General features: G+C 34.0%; 1 protein-coding gene across 10 annotated transcripts in view; it reads right to left on the reverse strand.

The window, feature by feature from the left end:
* RABGAP1L (RAB GTPase activating protein 1 like) overlaps positions 1-17,435 on the reverse strand; it is a 684,401-nt gene that overhangs the window by 562,492 nt on the left and 104,474 nt on the right. For all 10 annotated transcript variants that reach the window (XR_007479508.1, XM_033428113.2, XM_033428114.2 and 7 more), the window contains 3 exons: positions 16,296-16,362; positions 10,758-10,860; positions 7,179-7,345 (listed from right to left, as the gene is read on the reverse strand). Coding sequence is in view for 9 of the 10 variants with exons in the window: in XM_033428113.2 (XP_033284004.1) it covers positions 7,179-7,345; positions 10,758-10,860; positions 16,296-16,362 (337 nt within the window). In the remaining variant the exon portion in view is untranslated. The remainder of the gene's footprint in view (positions 1-7,178; positions 7,346-10,757; positions 10,861-16,295; positions 16,363-17,435) is intronic.

Genomic DNA, 17,435 nt, shown 5'->3' on the forward strand with positions numbered 1-17,435 from the left:
GCTGCTGACTCGGCTGACCCCTTGACAACTGAACTCTATTTTACACTAACTTCATCTAAGCAGCTAAATCTGCTCCTATTTTTCTTGAAACTCTATAGTATTCATAAATGCCTAATTTATAAAATAAAAGATCACTGAGTTCAATGAAGTTAAGTGCTGCATTTTCCAAGCTCCCATCTCCATATGCTTCTACTCTTTTATGCCTAACATAACTGCTGTTATCAATTTTTACTACATTTTGGCACAAGCAAAAAGTAGAAAATACTTTTATGAAGAACACCACAGCTAAAAATGTTGCACACCATTACTATGAACAAAAGCAGGTACCTCTGTCCATAGAAAATAATTTCATTTCAAAATTTCAAACAAGTAGTATTTTAAGAGTAACACCATAGTCTTAAGTACAAGAATATTATCTGGACCTAAAGTAAGTATATCTGACTATGAAATAAGCAAAATTTCATTATTAAATATCAATTAGGTTGCTACTTCCCCATCATACCCAAGTAGCTCTTCCTTGTCATATTTTTCTCCAGGTGATAAACCTTTTGTTTTATTTATTAAATCTTCAACACACTAAAAGTCTTTAGATACGAGGATCATTTATTCCTCACTAATAGGCCACTTGGTAATGTGGCCTTGGTAATGTAGTAACGTGTAATTTCTTAAACTCCACAAATGAAAGACAAGGGAAAGGAAAGCTAATACTTAATGAAAGGATCCCAAGTCACTGTGCTTGCCATCTTGCTTTTCTTAACAACTGGCATATTACTTTTTAAATGCATTGCAAAAGAGTTTATGTACATAAGGATTCTCTCCTTTCTGGCTTACAATTTCAAATCTTTAAATACTAATTTTTCAGAATAAATCCTTTTCAATCAACTAATAACTCCTCAAGTTTTCAATGAAGGCCTATAATAACTGACCTATTCTCATTTCAGTACCCAGAATGAAATACTTCTTTATTCAATTTTATTTCCTTTGATGTAGTGTCATAGTAAGATACACCCTATAGTACAATACAAAGCAAATCTGAAAGTAAGCGGTAACACCTAAATGTCTTATCGTTCTTTAGGCAAAATACAACCAGAAGAATATAAAATTATTCTGATTTTAAAAATTATAAAACAAAACAAAAACACTACTACAAAGGTTATAACTTTCCTATCAAAGAATTCTGCCAATAAACATCTTATGATGGGACTCACAGCATTTATTTTCAGTAATAGGAAAAGGAAGAAATAATAATTCATCAAATTACTTCTTAGGCAATTTATTAGTGTAGCAACAGGTGATGTCACTATAGTTTAAAGTTACGAGTATCTTCAATATGAATTCATTTTGGGGTACTTCAAAACTGTCATTTTAAAAATCACTTTGAAATGACAGAATAATAATTAATAAGCACATAAAATTTGAAGCAGCAGAACCTTCCAAAATTCTAATTTTGCTTTCAGCTGTTTTGAAAGTCCTCCCATGAATTAATAAATTTTTTTAAAAAAGAAAATATCAAGTGATGCATAATTTCTTTTTTATTGAGATATAACTGACATATAACATTGTATAATGTTAAAGTAACACGTGTAAAGTATACAACGTGTTGATACATTTATATACTGCAATACGATTACCACTGTAGCATTAGCTAACACCTCTATCATGTCACATCATTATCATTTCTTTTTTGTGGTGAGAACAATTATGATCTAGTCTATTAGCAACTTTAAAATTTATAATACAGTACAATCATTCCTTGGTATCTATGGAAAGATTGGATTCAGGACTCCTCCATGGACACAAAAATCTATGGATGCTTGTGTCCCTTATATAAAATGACATAGTACAGTTGGCCCTATGTATCTGCAGGTTCTGCATCCACAGATTCAACCAACCAGGAACTGATCCATGGACTGATCCACAGACTGATTAATGGTTGACTGAATCAACCCTTGAGAAACCAGTGGAAAAAGGGCACACTAGACTGCTGACTACAATCACTAAGCTGTGCATTAGACCTCCAGAACTTTTTTATCTACTAGTTGCCAGTTTGTACATACTTTCTTAACTATACTATTTCTGAAGAAAGAAATTAGTTCACTTTCAAAATATCTGCTATGCCATTCCTCTAAATGTTGGCAACAAAAGATTTTCAGCACTTGACTCCATATTTTGATGGGTATTCATTCAGCAAAATCACTAGCAGAGGGTTTGACTTCCAAACCCAGGAAAAATAGAAGGAGAGACTGAATTTTCTAAAATTCTAACTTTGTATATAAAAGTTGTATATAAAATAAAGTGTACCCTAATACTTTGGATTTGTACCCAGCTTCTCTTTTGTTCTCAGTTGCAGAGGTGAATTATGACATTTTGTCTCCCATTCAAGCCTCAATCAACTGCAGTCTAACTTCCGCCCCACTACTCCTCTGAAATTGTCCAAGTTTTACAGTCTAAGATCTTTGTCTCTTATTTACCAATCAAATCCTTAGCTAACCTTCCTGAAGTACCTGATGCTTAAGGCATTCTCTCCTGCAGGAAACAATTTCCTCCCTCGCCATTCCTGGCCTCGTGCTCTTGTGATTTTACCCCTAGATCTGTGCTTATCCTTCGACATTCACTTGGCTCAATCCTCTTCCTATACCAATCTTCAATGTCTCCCCACTCAACACTTGGCCACCTACTCCTAGTCACAATTCTCAAGCTTTAACCACTTTTAAAATCTTTATTTCCCAAGCTTAGGATACAAATATCCAACTGCTTACTAAACCTAAAAGTTCCACGGAAATGTGAAATTCAGCATATCTGAAACTCCGCTAGCTTTCCTCATGCGTCTCGAAACATTTCTCCTTGAAAGTCTATTTCTGTAACAGGGAAAAGCTAAATGGGACTCCAGGTTCGATCGGTTTCTTTGACTTTAACCTTTGCTTTTTGTTGCTTTTGTTATTATAATCATACATAATGGCCTGCCTCAGGGAACCCTGCCCCTCTGCCTGAATGTTAAACTAAAGTGCCTCTGTTCAGTTCAAAGGGAGACAACCTCACCCCACCCACCTGTGGATGTCTCAAGAAAGAAGAAGAAATTAACACATCCCCTCATGGAGGCTGGCCATTCCACAGGGTATTTTCAAAACTTATGGCCTTTTGACTTTACTTACTCATCTCCTCCCCCTCTCTGTGCTATAAAAGAAGGTGGCATCCAAACCCCGATAAGATGGTTTATCAGAGACACTAGCCTGGCATCTTCTCCATCTGCCGGCTTTCTGAATAAAGTCGTATTCCTTGCCTCAATACCTCGTCCCCATTCACTGCAGCGAGCGGAGAAAGCTTGGACTCCGTAACATCTCAATCAAAAGGATCAACAACCACCCAGTCACCTGAAAGTAATCCTAGACCCCTTGTTTTCCCTCAACCTCACGTCACATCAAACACCAGATCTTGATTCTTACTTCCCTAAGGCCTCTCAAATTCATCTTTTCTACTATCCCCACTGCCACGGCCTTTCTTCACGCCATCATTTCCCATCTTGGCCACAATAGCCTTCTTACTTCATATTTACTTGCCTCCAATAGCAATATATCTTTTTCACTACGGTCAGAGTGACCTTTCCCAATTATAAATACAGTGTCATTCACAACTTAAAATTCTCCCAACCTGAGGATAAAGGACTAAGCATGGTAATGACCTACCTATTCGGAATAATTACCCACCATGCCCACTGATGCTTCGGCAATATCTAATTTCCTACAGATCTTGAACGTATCATGTTACATCAGAGTTCTATGACCTGACTCAACTCTTGTCTCTGACTAAAATGCCCTCCTCTGCCTTACCACACTCCAAAATCCTGACCTTGCTACCAGAGTTAGTTATTCATTTATTGGTTCATTTATTCATTCATTTATTTTAGGCTTAAGAAACAAAGGATTCTGCCCAAAAAGAATAGAAACTAGATAGAAGACAAACAAGTATTAATTAACATTAATAAAAACAATAATAGCTAACATTTACTGAACATGTACCAGGTGACAATTACTGTCCTAAAGGGCCTTACATGAATTCATATTTATTCATCATGACAACTGTGATACTGTGATATAATAAGAAATATATATTTTGGTATTCATCCTGGCTCCTGAAACAGTGCCATAGCAATAAAGGTGAAAGAAACATCTTTTGTTGTAGTATTTGGTTTTTATCCCATTTCTGAAATAGTTTCAGAGCAATAAAGGTAAAAGGAGCATCTTTTGTTATTCCTAATGAGTTTCTTTCAACCACACTTGAATTTTGTTAGAGGTGACTTTTGGAAAGCCCCTGAGGGTATGGGGGGGGCCGGTGCGGGGGTGGGGGGGGGAGATGGATGCTAAAGGAATCAATCACATGATAGAAGGCTGGAACTTTCAGCCCCACTCCCCCAACCTCCAGGGAAGGGAAAGGAGCTGGTACTTGAGTTAATCACTAATAGCCAGTGATTTACTCAGTTGTGCCTACAGAATGAAGCATCCATAAAAAACCCTAACTTAGGTGTTCAGAGAACTTCTGGGTTGGCGAACACATGGAGGTACTGAGAGGGTGGCGAGCCTGTAAAGGGCATGGAAACTCCATACACCTTCCCCCATACCTTGCCCTGTGCATCTCTTCTAGCTGGCTGTTGTAGAGCTGTATCCTTTTATAATAAACTGGTAATCTACTAAGTAAACTGTTTTCCTGAGCCTGTGAGTCATTCTAGCAAATTATCAAACCTGAGGAGGAGGTTGTGGGAACCTCCAAGTTATAGCTGGTTGGTCAGAAACACAGGTGACAACCTGGACCTGTAACTGGTGTCTGAAGTAAGGAGGAGGGGCACAGTCTTGTGGAACTGAGCCCTTAACCTGTGGGGTCTGTGCCTACTCCAGGTAGTTAGTGTCATAATTGTATTGTAGGCCATCCAATTGGTGTCCAATTGGAGAATTAATTGCTATAGGAAAAACACTCACCCATCTGGTGTCAGAAATGAAGTGGTATGAATAGTAGTAAAGGAAACAGAGTTTTCTTTTAACAACTCTGAGAAGTTAGAGGGAAAGTTATAACCCTAAAAATTAAAAGATATTAGGAAAAAAAGTTTTTAAAAAATCAGTGATATAATCTTCATATGAAGAAACTAGAAAAACAAGTTAAATCCAAAGCAGAAAAAAAAAAAAGGAAATAAAAAAGAAAGCAAAAGGAATCAACAGAAGATAAAACAGAAAAACAATAGGGAAATCAATGAACCCAAAATCTGTTTCTCTGGGGGGGAATAAAATTAGTAAAATTAATAGATCTCTAGCTAGGCTGATAAAACAAAAAACAAGAGAGAATATATAAATTACCAATATCAGAAATAAAAGCAGATCCTACAGATCCTAAAAACATTAAAAATAAAAAGGTAATATTTTAAGCAATAAATTAAATATCCTTGATTAAACTGAAGATTCCTTGAAAGACACAAATCACCAAAAATGACTCAAGAAGAAATAAAAATAATAATAAACAGACTAACACAATATCTACTAAAGAGATTAAATTATACCACTAAAGTTAGAAACCATGTTCTTACCTGATTCTTATTCATTTAAATCAGTCTCACATTTATTGGAGCTGAATATTACAAGTGAATCTAATTTAATCTTTTTATTTCACATGAAATGGCCTCAGACAGTATTTTTAATGTTTTAGTACTAAGAAATTCTTAACTCATGGTACTTACCACTCAGTCACTCAACATCAGTAGTTTTAAAAATATGAAAATAACATTTAATAATAAAAATCCACTCTAATATATATATTCTTGAAATTTATATAAATATATAAATTCCAGTACTCTTGTTTATCTTGCCATATATATATTATATATATATATATATAAATATATATATATATATATATATGAAGCTAATATTGGGGGGCAGGGCGGGAGGGGGGAAGCTAACTTTTTATCAAGTCTCAAGGAAGAAAAATTCACAGCATAATAATTTATTAACTGTCACTAGAATGATAACAACCACTTTGTATACAGCTCCTTTATTCATTCTTATGCAACTCTGAATAATCCTTTGGCTCAAAATGACAAACGAATTCTTTGACAGTCATGAACAATTAAGCTACAAAAAAAAAAAAAGAAAAGAAAGAAAGAAGGAAGGGAGAAAAATATCTCAGAATAAAACATGAAAATATGCTCAGTACACTAAAATTTTAAATATTGTTCATATTATATTCATCAGAATATGCTACAAAAACTGAAAGAAAAAAACAGTCTACACAGTAATAAAAGCTGTGTCAAACCACAGCTCTAATAATTTTATGCAAGACGAAAACCACAACAATTTCAAAGCATCTAATATATGAAGCCTAACTGAGCAATGACAAGTTTTTTTTAATATGAAAATGGTTAAGTGGCTTCTATATTTGTTCACTGAACTGATGCTTGCTTTTACCACATTACATTTTGCATATTACAGTATATGAAGCAACAAGCATTTTTTAAACTTGGGAGAGAGGGAGCACTAAATAGGATGAAAAGGATTTACATCACTCAAATAGAATATTTTACTCTGATTTCATAAAATGGACACCACTAGAATTCAAATTATTTTTCACTGTTACCTTCTTCCTTCATTACATAACAAAAAGTGTATTTTACCTATTAATACTGCCTAATTTAAGAACTTCACAGAAACCCTAATTTTGTTCATTTAATATTAAAATAATTTTATAACCTTACTAATAAGTCAAACAACACCTTCACATAATATTATATAGGTAGAAATAACTATAACAATTAGTCATGTATTACTTCATAATGTTTTTGCTATTATTTATAAAGATATGATGTTTCTGTGCCCTTTCTTTTTGGTTTTATGTAATTGTATATAAAAGGAAGAAAAGCTGTTTTAGATATAGATTCGTTATTTCTATTAAGTATGTTGATACTTTACAGGTACACATTACAGGTTTCTAAAACAAATTTCTACATAATTATTACTAGTTGTTTTTTTCAACTGACATTACCTACACATGGATTTTTCAAATACTCTGTTAGTTGACTCTAAATATTTGATTATCTGAGGAATTCTATTGCTTTTTATTGTTATTTAAGAAATTATGTTGGCATTAAAGAAAAAATGGTGGAAAAAATGTATTATGTGAGAAGAACAAAAAGGTCCTACCTGTTTCAACCTCATGAAGAAAGTCTCCGTGAAAGTCTTTCTGCTGAAATACCAAAATCGCTCGTTTGCAGGGTACACGCGTACTACTGTCTCCAGGAGAAAGCGGACAGGCTCCACCACCTCCGTGACTACCATATCCACCGCCACGGTCATGTACACTCGTTTATCTGCAGTAGAAATTTTCTGTGTTTTATGCCAGCTTTATTATTACTTATTTAAGAAAACAAAGTTAAAGGATTAAGGTTCTTTTTTTTTTTTCTTTTGCGGTATGTGGGCCTCTCACTGTAGTGGCCTCTCCCGTTGCAGAGCACAGCCTCCGGACACGCAGGCTCCGCGGCCATGGCTCACGGGTCTAGCCGCTCCGCGGCATGTGGGATCGTCCCAGACCAGGACACGAACCCGTGTCCCCTGCATCGGCAGGCGGACTCTCAACCACTGCGCCACCAGGGAAGCCTGGATTAAGGGTCTTTATACTCCTGTTACCTGCTATGTTTAATTTTAAATGTTTTATTGTCACTTAGATTAAATAGGTAACCAAGTTTCCCAAGTATGTTTCTCAACACTCCTGATCCCACCTTAATCAAATGTCCAAATCTCCTCTGACAACTTTAATTTCTCCTTCTCAAAATCAGGCCCTTAATATAAAAAAAAAATAAAATAGAAATTTCAGAATGTCTTTTACACTATCTTTCAGGTTTAAAAAAAAAACCTGGAAAATCACAAAGATCTGCCCTTTCATTTTATAAAAAGAGATACTAGAAATTATTAGGTCTGTTTGATGAGTTGCATGGGAAGGACTGTCAAATCAGAAGAGATGCTCAACCTTCATTATGTTAAATTTGTTTGGGAAAATGTTATTAATATTTCAATGTTGTATGCTTTAAGGGAAGTCCCCAGAGATTTGTCAGTACCCTCACTGTCCATAATACATATTAAAGATCAGGAAAATCATTGACCAAAGCTCTAATGTGTAATTTTCATATATATATACTCTATATATAACATATAAAATACGCTATATATACTCTCTCTATATATAACATATAGAGTACACATACACATATATACTCTCTCTACATATAGAGAGTATATATACACACTACATATTTATAGTATGTATATATATTTTATATACATAAAATATATATCAGAGTCCTGGCAAGTGCTTTTAGACAACAGTATACTGTTATCAGTCAAAATTTCAGTTACTATTTAAAATGTTTTCTTCACCATAGACTTCCTCTAATTTGAATCTAGACTTTCTAGACCAGTGTCTATTCCTTTTCTTCAGTTTCACTATGATAGGTTGAAATATGGATTTCATTTTATTCTATTTACCCTGCTTGAAATTCACTGGGATTTTTGAAACTCTGGTTTGTTTATTCCATATCATTTTGTCACTTCTTCATTTTTTTTTTTTTTTTGGCGCAGGCTCAGCGGCCATGGCTCACGGGCCCAGCCGCTCCGCGGCATGTGGGATCCTCCTGGACCGGGGCACGAACCCATGTCCCCTACATCGGCAGGCAGACTCTCAACCACTGTGCCACCAGGGAAACCCCTCTTCATTGTTTTTAAAATATTTTTAAAATTTATATTGTCTACCATTTTCAGTTCTCAGTTAAAGGAAAGTTCAAATAACCAAGCCCACCATTAGAAGAAACCTTAAATACTGTCTTTTTAACCATTATACAACATTTATACTCATCAACTACACTCCTATTAATATCATTAAACTCAACAAAAAATGTATTACATTTGTACTAAATACAAGCATTCTATCTGCCAATTCAAGAGGAATTAGGATTCTCTAGACATTGTACTTGACCTAAGGACCTTATAAAGTCTCAGGGGAATAAAGTAGAGGGGTTAGGGAAAATAACAAAACGCAGAATACAATATACAACTTGACGTAGTGAAAAGATCCAAGACGTTTCATCTCTCAGGGCTTCAACTTTTGTAGTTTTGATTCATGACTCCTCTGAGTAATTTATAATTTCAAGAACACCATTTAAAAATGTAAGAAATTAGGTCAACATTTTTGTGTGGCATATGAAATGATTTTAAATTTAAAACACATTATCTTTTGCATTAGAATATTATTGCAATATAGTACTATGTAGTTTCTTTTCATTGAACAAATAAATTTTAAAATATGTATTTTTTAAAATACATAATTTTTATTTTTTTACTATTATTATTATTTTTGGGCCACACTGCATGACATGTGGGATCTTACTTCCCCAACCAGGGATCGAACCTGCAACCCCTGCATTGGAAGGAGAAGCCTTAACCACTGGACCATCAGGGAAGTCCCTGAAATATATTATTTTTAATTGAGGACCAAATAGGTATTAAAATACAAAATGAAACTGAACTATGTGTTACATTAAGAACAGGTAAAAAGTGCTTTTATAAGTTATTATTTGAAATTTCTATATTTTACTTCAAAATTATCAACTGGCTTATTTTTTCCATTTTCACGTTGATTTTCTGAATGATTATAAGGAAGAAGTTCACAGACTGGTATTCACAAGCCTGTATCCAGAAATAACAAACTGTGGTGTAAAAATTATTTATTCCTAATATATGAAAAGCTAAATTTTACATAATCATCATTACTTTTCTCTCTTTTAGCCCTCAGTTTGAAATAGCTTGATGTATGATCAAATGCATGCAATTTATGGAACTGGTAAATACTTTTATTAAGGAAATTCAAAAATAATTATCATTTAATGTTCTTCATTAATATATTATATTTCCATATCAGTATTCACTAATGCTCCCGTCTTTAAGCAAAAGTCTATTGTGGGTATAAAGTAAATAATATAAAACTAAAGATCAAACAAGCTGATCCATTATTTTCTCAATATAAATTATTGGTTGAATCATAGTAAAGCATTTAGTAGAAGATTATAACTCATGAGATAAAACTAAATTTTAGTTTAAAGGCAGATGGTGGAGGGGAAAAAAAAAACCACATGGGCAATTAACAGATATCTGGATAAAGTAGGAATAAAAATAAATACAATAGGAAAAATGACAAATGAGCCTACTTACCATCTATAAATTCTGTTCAACACTAACATATTAAACAAAATGAAAAGGTAAACAACTTGGAAAAAAGTATTTGCCACAAATGAAATCCTAAATATACATTACTAAGTTCCCGAAGGTCAAAAGACTGGAATGAATAATAGGAAATGAAAAGATATAAGTAATCTGTAATATAGAGAAAAAAAGTTAAAATATAGTTATCAGAGATGCAAAAATTCCAGAATTTGCTTCATCATTTCTTTCATATTCTTCCATCATTTCGACCTTAAATAAAACAACTCTATAATGACATATGAAACACAAAGCCCAAATACTTTCTTAACATAATGTAATAAAATTAATCCACATATCATCGGGGGGCTTTCTTTTGAATAGTGGAGGTTTTCCCCATAGATGTATAAAGCATGAAAACAAGAATAATTCCATTTAAAGTGAGCACCAGAATTTTTTTAAACATGGCAAAACAAAATTGTCCATAATGTAAACTTTAAAATAAATAATAAGGAATTTTTTAAGAAAATTCACCTTTTGGGGTTTCTTCATTAAGTGCCAGAAATATTGGTGCATTGGGGTTCCACATGCCGGTGATAACATAAGCTCTCCCATCATAGCTCTTTCCCATGGATTCCTATAAAAGTTCAAACAGGAATCACTGAGAATATATACATCAAAAAATCATCATTTTAAATTATATCTTACTTTAAGCAATCCAATTTATTAAAATTTGAACTCACAAACAGGGGACTTATTTTCTTTGTAAATTTTTTTCATCCCACAGAAGCATTTCTTTAAATATTAAATTCTCCTACAGCTTTCTCCAGAGTTTCTATTTAGAGACACATACTCTTGGATAAAAGGAGGTATGCCCTTACATGCTGACTCACAAAAACATAATACTGGTATGAAGCTATATTTAACTTTATCTTAGGCTGGTTGTCAAAATCTCACATACCTACACATACAGGATATAGGAAGTTTCTATTAAAACTGTATTACGGATCTCACTGAAGATAGTTAAACTGAATTAATAGCTAATCACAGGAAAATAGGTTAGGATTTTTCTTCTAATGTTCTAATTTTTAATATATTCTTAAAATATTAATGTACTTTATCACAATGAATACCTTTAAAGTTAATACTTTTATTGCCTATATGCCAGATATAGGTACACTTTCTAACAATCATAAATCAATATTAGGAGACTAATACTGGTTTGTAATCAGCACTCAAGGTAATTAACTATCTCCCTCTACCCTCATACTTATCCTCCTTCTGTTCTCTCCTTCTCCTCTTCCTCTTCATTTCCTCCACTCCTTAAGACTTTTACCAAGCCAGCTCTTGACTCTCGCTAAAGCAGCAACTCCACAACTATATGTGGCCTTGAAAGCAAGGCAACACGTAGTTTGTGTGTGTGTGTGTGTGTGTGTGTGTGTAGTGTGGGGGAGCTTAGAGGTTGTCCCGTGGGAGAACAGCACACGCATACAAATATGTGCACGTGCAAAAGAGTATTATCCACAATACTTTCAATTTTCTGTACCGATTTCCTTATATTATAAATGGAGAGTGTGAAAAGGGTCAGACTAAAAATAAAAGAGAAAAAACTTTTTTTTCAATATTTCCCCCACACAGATGCTTCTCTGAATCCCTATGAAATTATTGTAGTCATTTGGCAATTACTATGTATATTTTTCTAGTGTACTCGTGATATTTCACTAATCAGATTGTATAGCTTAAGTGCAGGGACCCTGAATTCCAGAGGTGAAATACACTCAGGGCCATGTAAAGGAAACCCACTCAGTACCTCCAACACATTTATATATTCATATCTTTCACTCTCTCCCTCACTCCCTTCCATGTGCCTATCCTCTCTCTCTACTGTCTAATTAGACGTTCAGAACAAGAATGAGCACCTGACCCAAAAAAGTGCAGTCCATTTCTGGACAAGAGCTCGTGCTATGCTTGAGTCCAAAAAAATGAGCTAGACCAGTCAAATTCTTTCTTTCAATTAACAAATACCAAGGAAAGTGGGCAGTTAGCAGTGGGGCTGAAAGGTTTTGATAAGAAGTCAGGTGATGTCAGGCCACATACAAAACGAAGTTATAACAGAATTTAATGTAGGGAAAAATATATAAAGAACAGCAGAGTACTAGGAAACTGCTAAGTGGTAAGAGAGAAATGGAGAAAACAAACACCGAAAAAATCCTTAAAAATAATTAATCCTGTAGTCAAAAAACAAAGGCAGATACAAAGGAGGCAAGTTGAAGGGGAGGAAAAAGAAGGGCAGAGAAGAGGCAGGGAGGGAGAGAAAAGGGCAAGGAGGGAGAAGGGGAGGAGAGGGGGAGGAGTGGGAGAAAGAAGGAAGAGAAGGAAAGAAGGGAGGCAGGGAGAGGGAGAGAGGAGAAGGTGCAGAAAGACAGAAGGGGGGGCGCAGCACCAGAGGTTGAGAGAACAGGGGCAGCAATAAAGAGTCTCACAGAAAGAGTAAGCCCATGGCAGGAGAGGCAGACAGGAAGAGACCAGATAGAGACCACTTTGCAGGTTTAGGTACAATTTCATGAAGATCAATAACCTCTTTTGCCTTTAAGGTGCTCTAAGTGAGTCTTTGTTTCTTGTAACCAAAACAGCCTAACCAAATTAAGCATATTTTTATTTCTTTTTAGTCCTCACAACATACAACCACAATAATACTGTCTTACACATCAAAAGCCCTCAATAGAAGTTTCTCTTTATCAAGTCATTTTTGATATTGAACTAGACATTTCTATTACATAGCCTGGCTTGCTCCCATCCCCTTATGAAGATACTGTCACAATCCTTGCTCTAGACTTCTTTCCTGACTCCTCTGCATGCCCTGGCTCCCCCAGGAAGGCTGACAAGATCAGGGACATCAGGTAAAGGACACCTGGATGACAAAAGCATCTGCCCAAACTAGGCCAGGCTGGAAACACCAGATGCCCTCTTCTTAAGAAAATAAACTGGGAAATATAATGAGAATATGACACTTTGCAATGGAAACATAAGCTGAAGAATCATGCTAATTCATACTAAGCCATGAGTGAACTACTGTCAAGTTATGAGTAAGCTGAAGCTATGAGGTCAAGTAGGCAGACAGCAGGGTAAAGCACACAGATGGCATCAGAAGGAGGAGATAACACAAAAAAATAAAAATAAAAAATGTAAGTTCATGCTAATCCATCCATTCATTAAACAAATATGAGCCTACTGTGAGTCATGCTCTATACCTGTGAGTATCCAGCAAGGAAAACAAAACAAAATGGTCCTGACTTTATGGAGCTGACAGGCTAATGATTTCCAAACACCAGTTTGTGAGCCATTTGTGGATCATAAAATCAATTTAGTGGATTGTGACCAGACTTTTTAGTCAAGTAGAGGAAAAAAATTGCAGATTTCATCACACATGTAAGGGTTAAGAACTGTTTCATAAAAATTTTACTTTAGTTTTTTTTACACATAAAGATTACAAGTATATTGGATTACAATGTAAATTTTATTTCTGTGAGTCCAGCTACTAGCCTAATGTCAATAAATAGTTAATTGTGAAGATCCACAAACTTTCTGTGGCGTCTCTAGGACTTTTTTTTTTTTAATATAATTTTATTTTACCTGCTTCTGAGTTTTTCTAAAAATGGTATTACATTGTTTTTAGTCTTCTGTGACTTGATTTTTTTTTTTAACATCTTTACTGGAGTATAATTGCTTTACAATGTTGTGTTAGTTTCTGCTGTATAGGACTTTAAGTTGTGCTCCAGTTCCATGAAATCTGACTCTACCTAGTTTTCAGCTTTTTGGTACATTCCTGTTAGGCTTTTCCTAGGTATCAATGGCTATGAATCAAAAATTCTCATTTCCTTATTCCTACTACAAGTATCTTCACCAAACTCTTCTCACTCACTACTGGGAGAAAACTGAGAGTCTGTTATCTGTACCCACAAAAAAACCTAACTAATTTTATTTATATATGATTTTATTTACAGACTATGTATAATATATATATAAGTAATTTGGCTATTTGACTAAAAAATATATTTCATTTATAAGTATAACTTTCTCTTTCATGTAGATTTTATATTAAACAAAATTTATAAATTTATAGAAAAGTCTCAGTTCATCTGGCTTATTTAGCATTCAGGGAAGAAAGTCAGCATTGCTTAAAAATTATTCAAGTCAAATAGAAAAGTCTCACAAATTCTGAAATTAAATATAATTAAACACTTTTTAAAGTTTGTCAGAATAAAGTGCAAGGTGAAATTTGTTTTCAAAGTGTACACGTATTTGGATGTCATAGAAGAAAAAGTATTAACATCTGGCTCTAGAGGGCAGAACTAAGACTAATTAGGCAAAGTTACAAGGAATATGATTTCAGGTGATTACAAAGGTATAACCTGTAATAACCAGAACTGTCCCATAGTCTTCATTATAAGGTAACAAGTTCCTTTTTATTAGATGTAATGTAGCTAAACTCAATAACCGCGTATTAAAGATAGCATGAAGATTAATAGCACTGGTAATAACAAATCACAACTGCTCATAATTGTACATATAAACCCTCCAACTTGACCAACTATTTGTGGCACAGGTAAGCCCGCCGCTCTTTCCAGGAGCTTCAGTGCTGACAAGTCCTTTGATATCAATATGGACTCTTAAAGGTGGAGGGCTGCACCACAAGCAAGACACTAAGACTAAGGGGTTCAGAAGTTCATGCCAGGTCTGTAACTCTATAATCTAAACTTAGGTTTCATAGAAAAATCTTTGCCAGTGATTCACCTTAATCTTTTAAACTCTGAAAAATCATTCTAATTAGGATCTAGGAGCTTATAAGTATTTAATGTCCCTGAAACTACCTCCTCACGGAATTTTCAGGGCTCCAAAATGCTATGTCCTGCCTTAAGTAAAACCACTTGCATAACTGATATGCTGTAAAGAGCGAGGGAAGAGAGATGAACCAATACCTAATTCATTTTCACATTTAAAGTAACTGGTTGTCCTTACCTTACCTACCCATGCAGTGCTTCCTCTGTATTTCTGTGGCTCATTGTACCAACTCTATGAGAGCACTTAACCCACTGCTGTCATTACATACTTAAAAGATCTTTTTCCATCACAAGATTATGAACCCACAGATGGTAAGAACTGTTTTACCATGTCTATAACACCAGCACTTCACACAATACCTGGCACAAAATTAGGTCCTCAAAAAGGCTGAATAAACCATTCTACTACCAGTAGAAAATCCATGTGATGTTACCATGAAATAACTCAAAGAAAAAGTTGATATAATTTGTGGTATTTAACTGACATTTGCAAAATACAGCTGAAAGGAAGAAAACATGTAGTGCTACCTAAAAAAATCTCAGTTAAGTAAAAAACTTTATACTTATACTAAGATAACTATTTCCTATAACATTTCTAAACCACAAAGTAAATGTTTTCATTAACTGCAATATTAGCAGGTATTTCTGTTTAAAAGTTAAGATGGCTTGCTATTTTTACATCAAATACCAACTCTTAAATACATATTAACCTTCAAGGGCATTCCTTAAATAAGTACCACTCCTAAAGTAAATATACTTTGCTAATGAAAGGTAATCAAGAAGGAAAAATTCAGAAAGGGAAACGCTTTAAAGAAAACCAAAGCATCCATCACGGTACTCAAATTAATAATATTGCATTTAAAAAAATGAAAGGCACCATATTCACTTATAACATTGTGCCTGTTATAATCATGTATTTGTTATTTTGGCTCAAAGAAGAGACACATTCCTAAGAAGCCAAAGAGATGAATAGATGGATATTTTCATTACATTATCTTTTTATTTGTTTCCCACTTGCATATGCTTTTTTTATGAAAGTTTTCCTAAATCTCTCCCTCATAAGTAATTTTAAGTTTGGGGTTCCAAATTAAATTACTACTATCATAGTAATTGATAGCTGAAAGTTAGAAACAATTTTGACAAAATGACAAAATTTTAAAATAGAAAATACTTTAAAAATATAAAATAACTATCATCTATACTTGGTTAAGGTGCTTAAGATTTTCATTACCATATCCAGTAAATGCATGTCACTGTTCTTCACGTTTCGACCTGGGCTTAATAACATTCCAAAACATCTGAAAATATTGGGGAGGGAAAAAAAAGGAGAAATAAGGTATCAAGAATATATAGAAGCCCAGTGAGCAAAAGTCTCAATAGTAACGATACAATCTGAGCTCTGTACTGACAAATAGCTTTCATTTTTTAGAGAAACATCATAAATAAGAATTCATTAAGATACATAATAAAATCACATAGAAATAAGTTACCTAAATTCCCAGATCTTTATTTTTGCATGTAAAAGATTACCAATGATCAGAAACTGTGATAAAAATAGCCATAAATTGTTAACTGAAACAAAATACAGTAGAGACATATAAATTAGTTTCTGGGTAAAAATGAGATTGTATTTGCTTTAGAGTTACTCCAAACATATTGGTCAAGATCAACTAACCTAGTTAAATTAAAAGAAAGAAAATTTTTTTAAAAATTAGAATAAGACACTGTACTCTCTCTTTGCATCAAGCCAGATTAATAGAAACAGTCACCCTGGCCCTCAACAGTCATGTTCACTGAGTAGCCTATATCTTCAGTTTGAAATACTATATCCTCAGTTTGAAAAAAAAAAAAAAAAGTTATATGAAACTCATTACTAAAAATGCTATTATATTAGTGAAGATATTACCCAACATACTGTATACTATTAACTACTTTATTCTGTGCTTCCTAATGCTAGGGAAGCTTTAAGAATCCCATCAACACTACCACTTTGTTTGTAAAGGATTTTCATAAACTCTAAAATTCAGCTAATTCGAACATTTTTTAATATTTGTTAGGATATTATTGTTATTTCTTCTTTATAGGTAAGAAACGTAAAGTCCAGAAAAGTTATTTTACTCAAATTTATGTGGCTATTAAGTAGGTCTTGTACTTGAGAGACAATGTGATCTGTCCACAGTGTGCCTCTCTCTGCCAACAATGCATACCCACACTTACTAGAAAACAGTGTTTTTATTGTAGCTTTCCAAAATTTAAAAGTATGCTATGGAGCATTTTATACAAGACTATAAACAAATTAAATATACCATTTTTTAAGTTTCAAAATAGCAGCAGCTGAGCAGTCAATACTTAATCTGATCCTTGCTTTTCA

The sequence above is a fragment of the Orcinus orca genome, chromosome 1 (assembly GCF_937001465.1).
Source record: "Orcinus orca chromosome 1, mOrcOrc1.1, whole genome shotgun sequence".
In the NCBI taxonomy this organism is placed as follows: Eukaryota; Metazoa; Chordata; class Mammalia; order Artiodactyla; family Delphinidae; genus Orcinus; species Orcinus orca.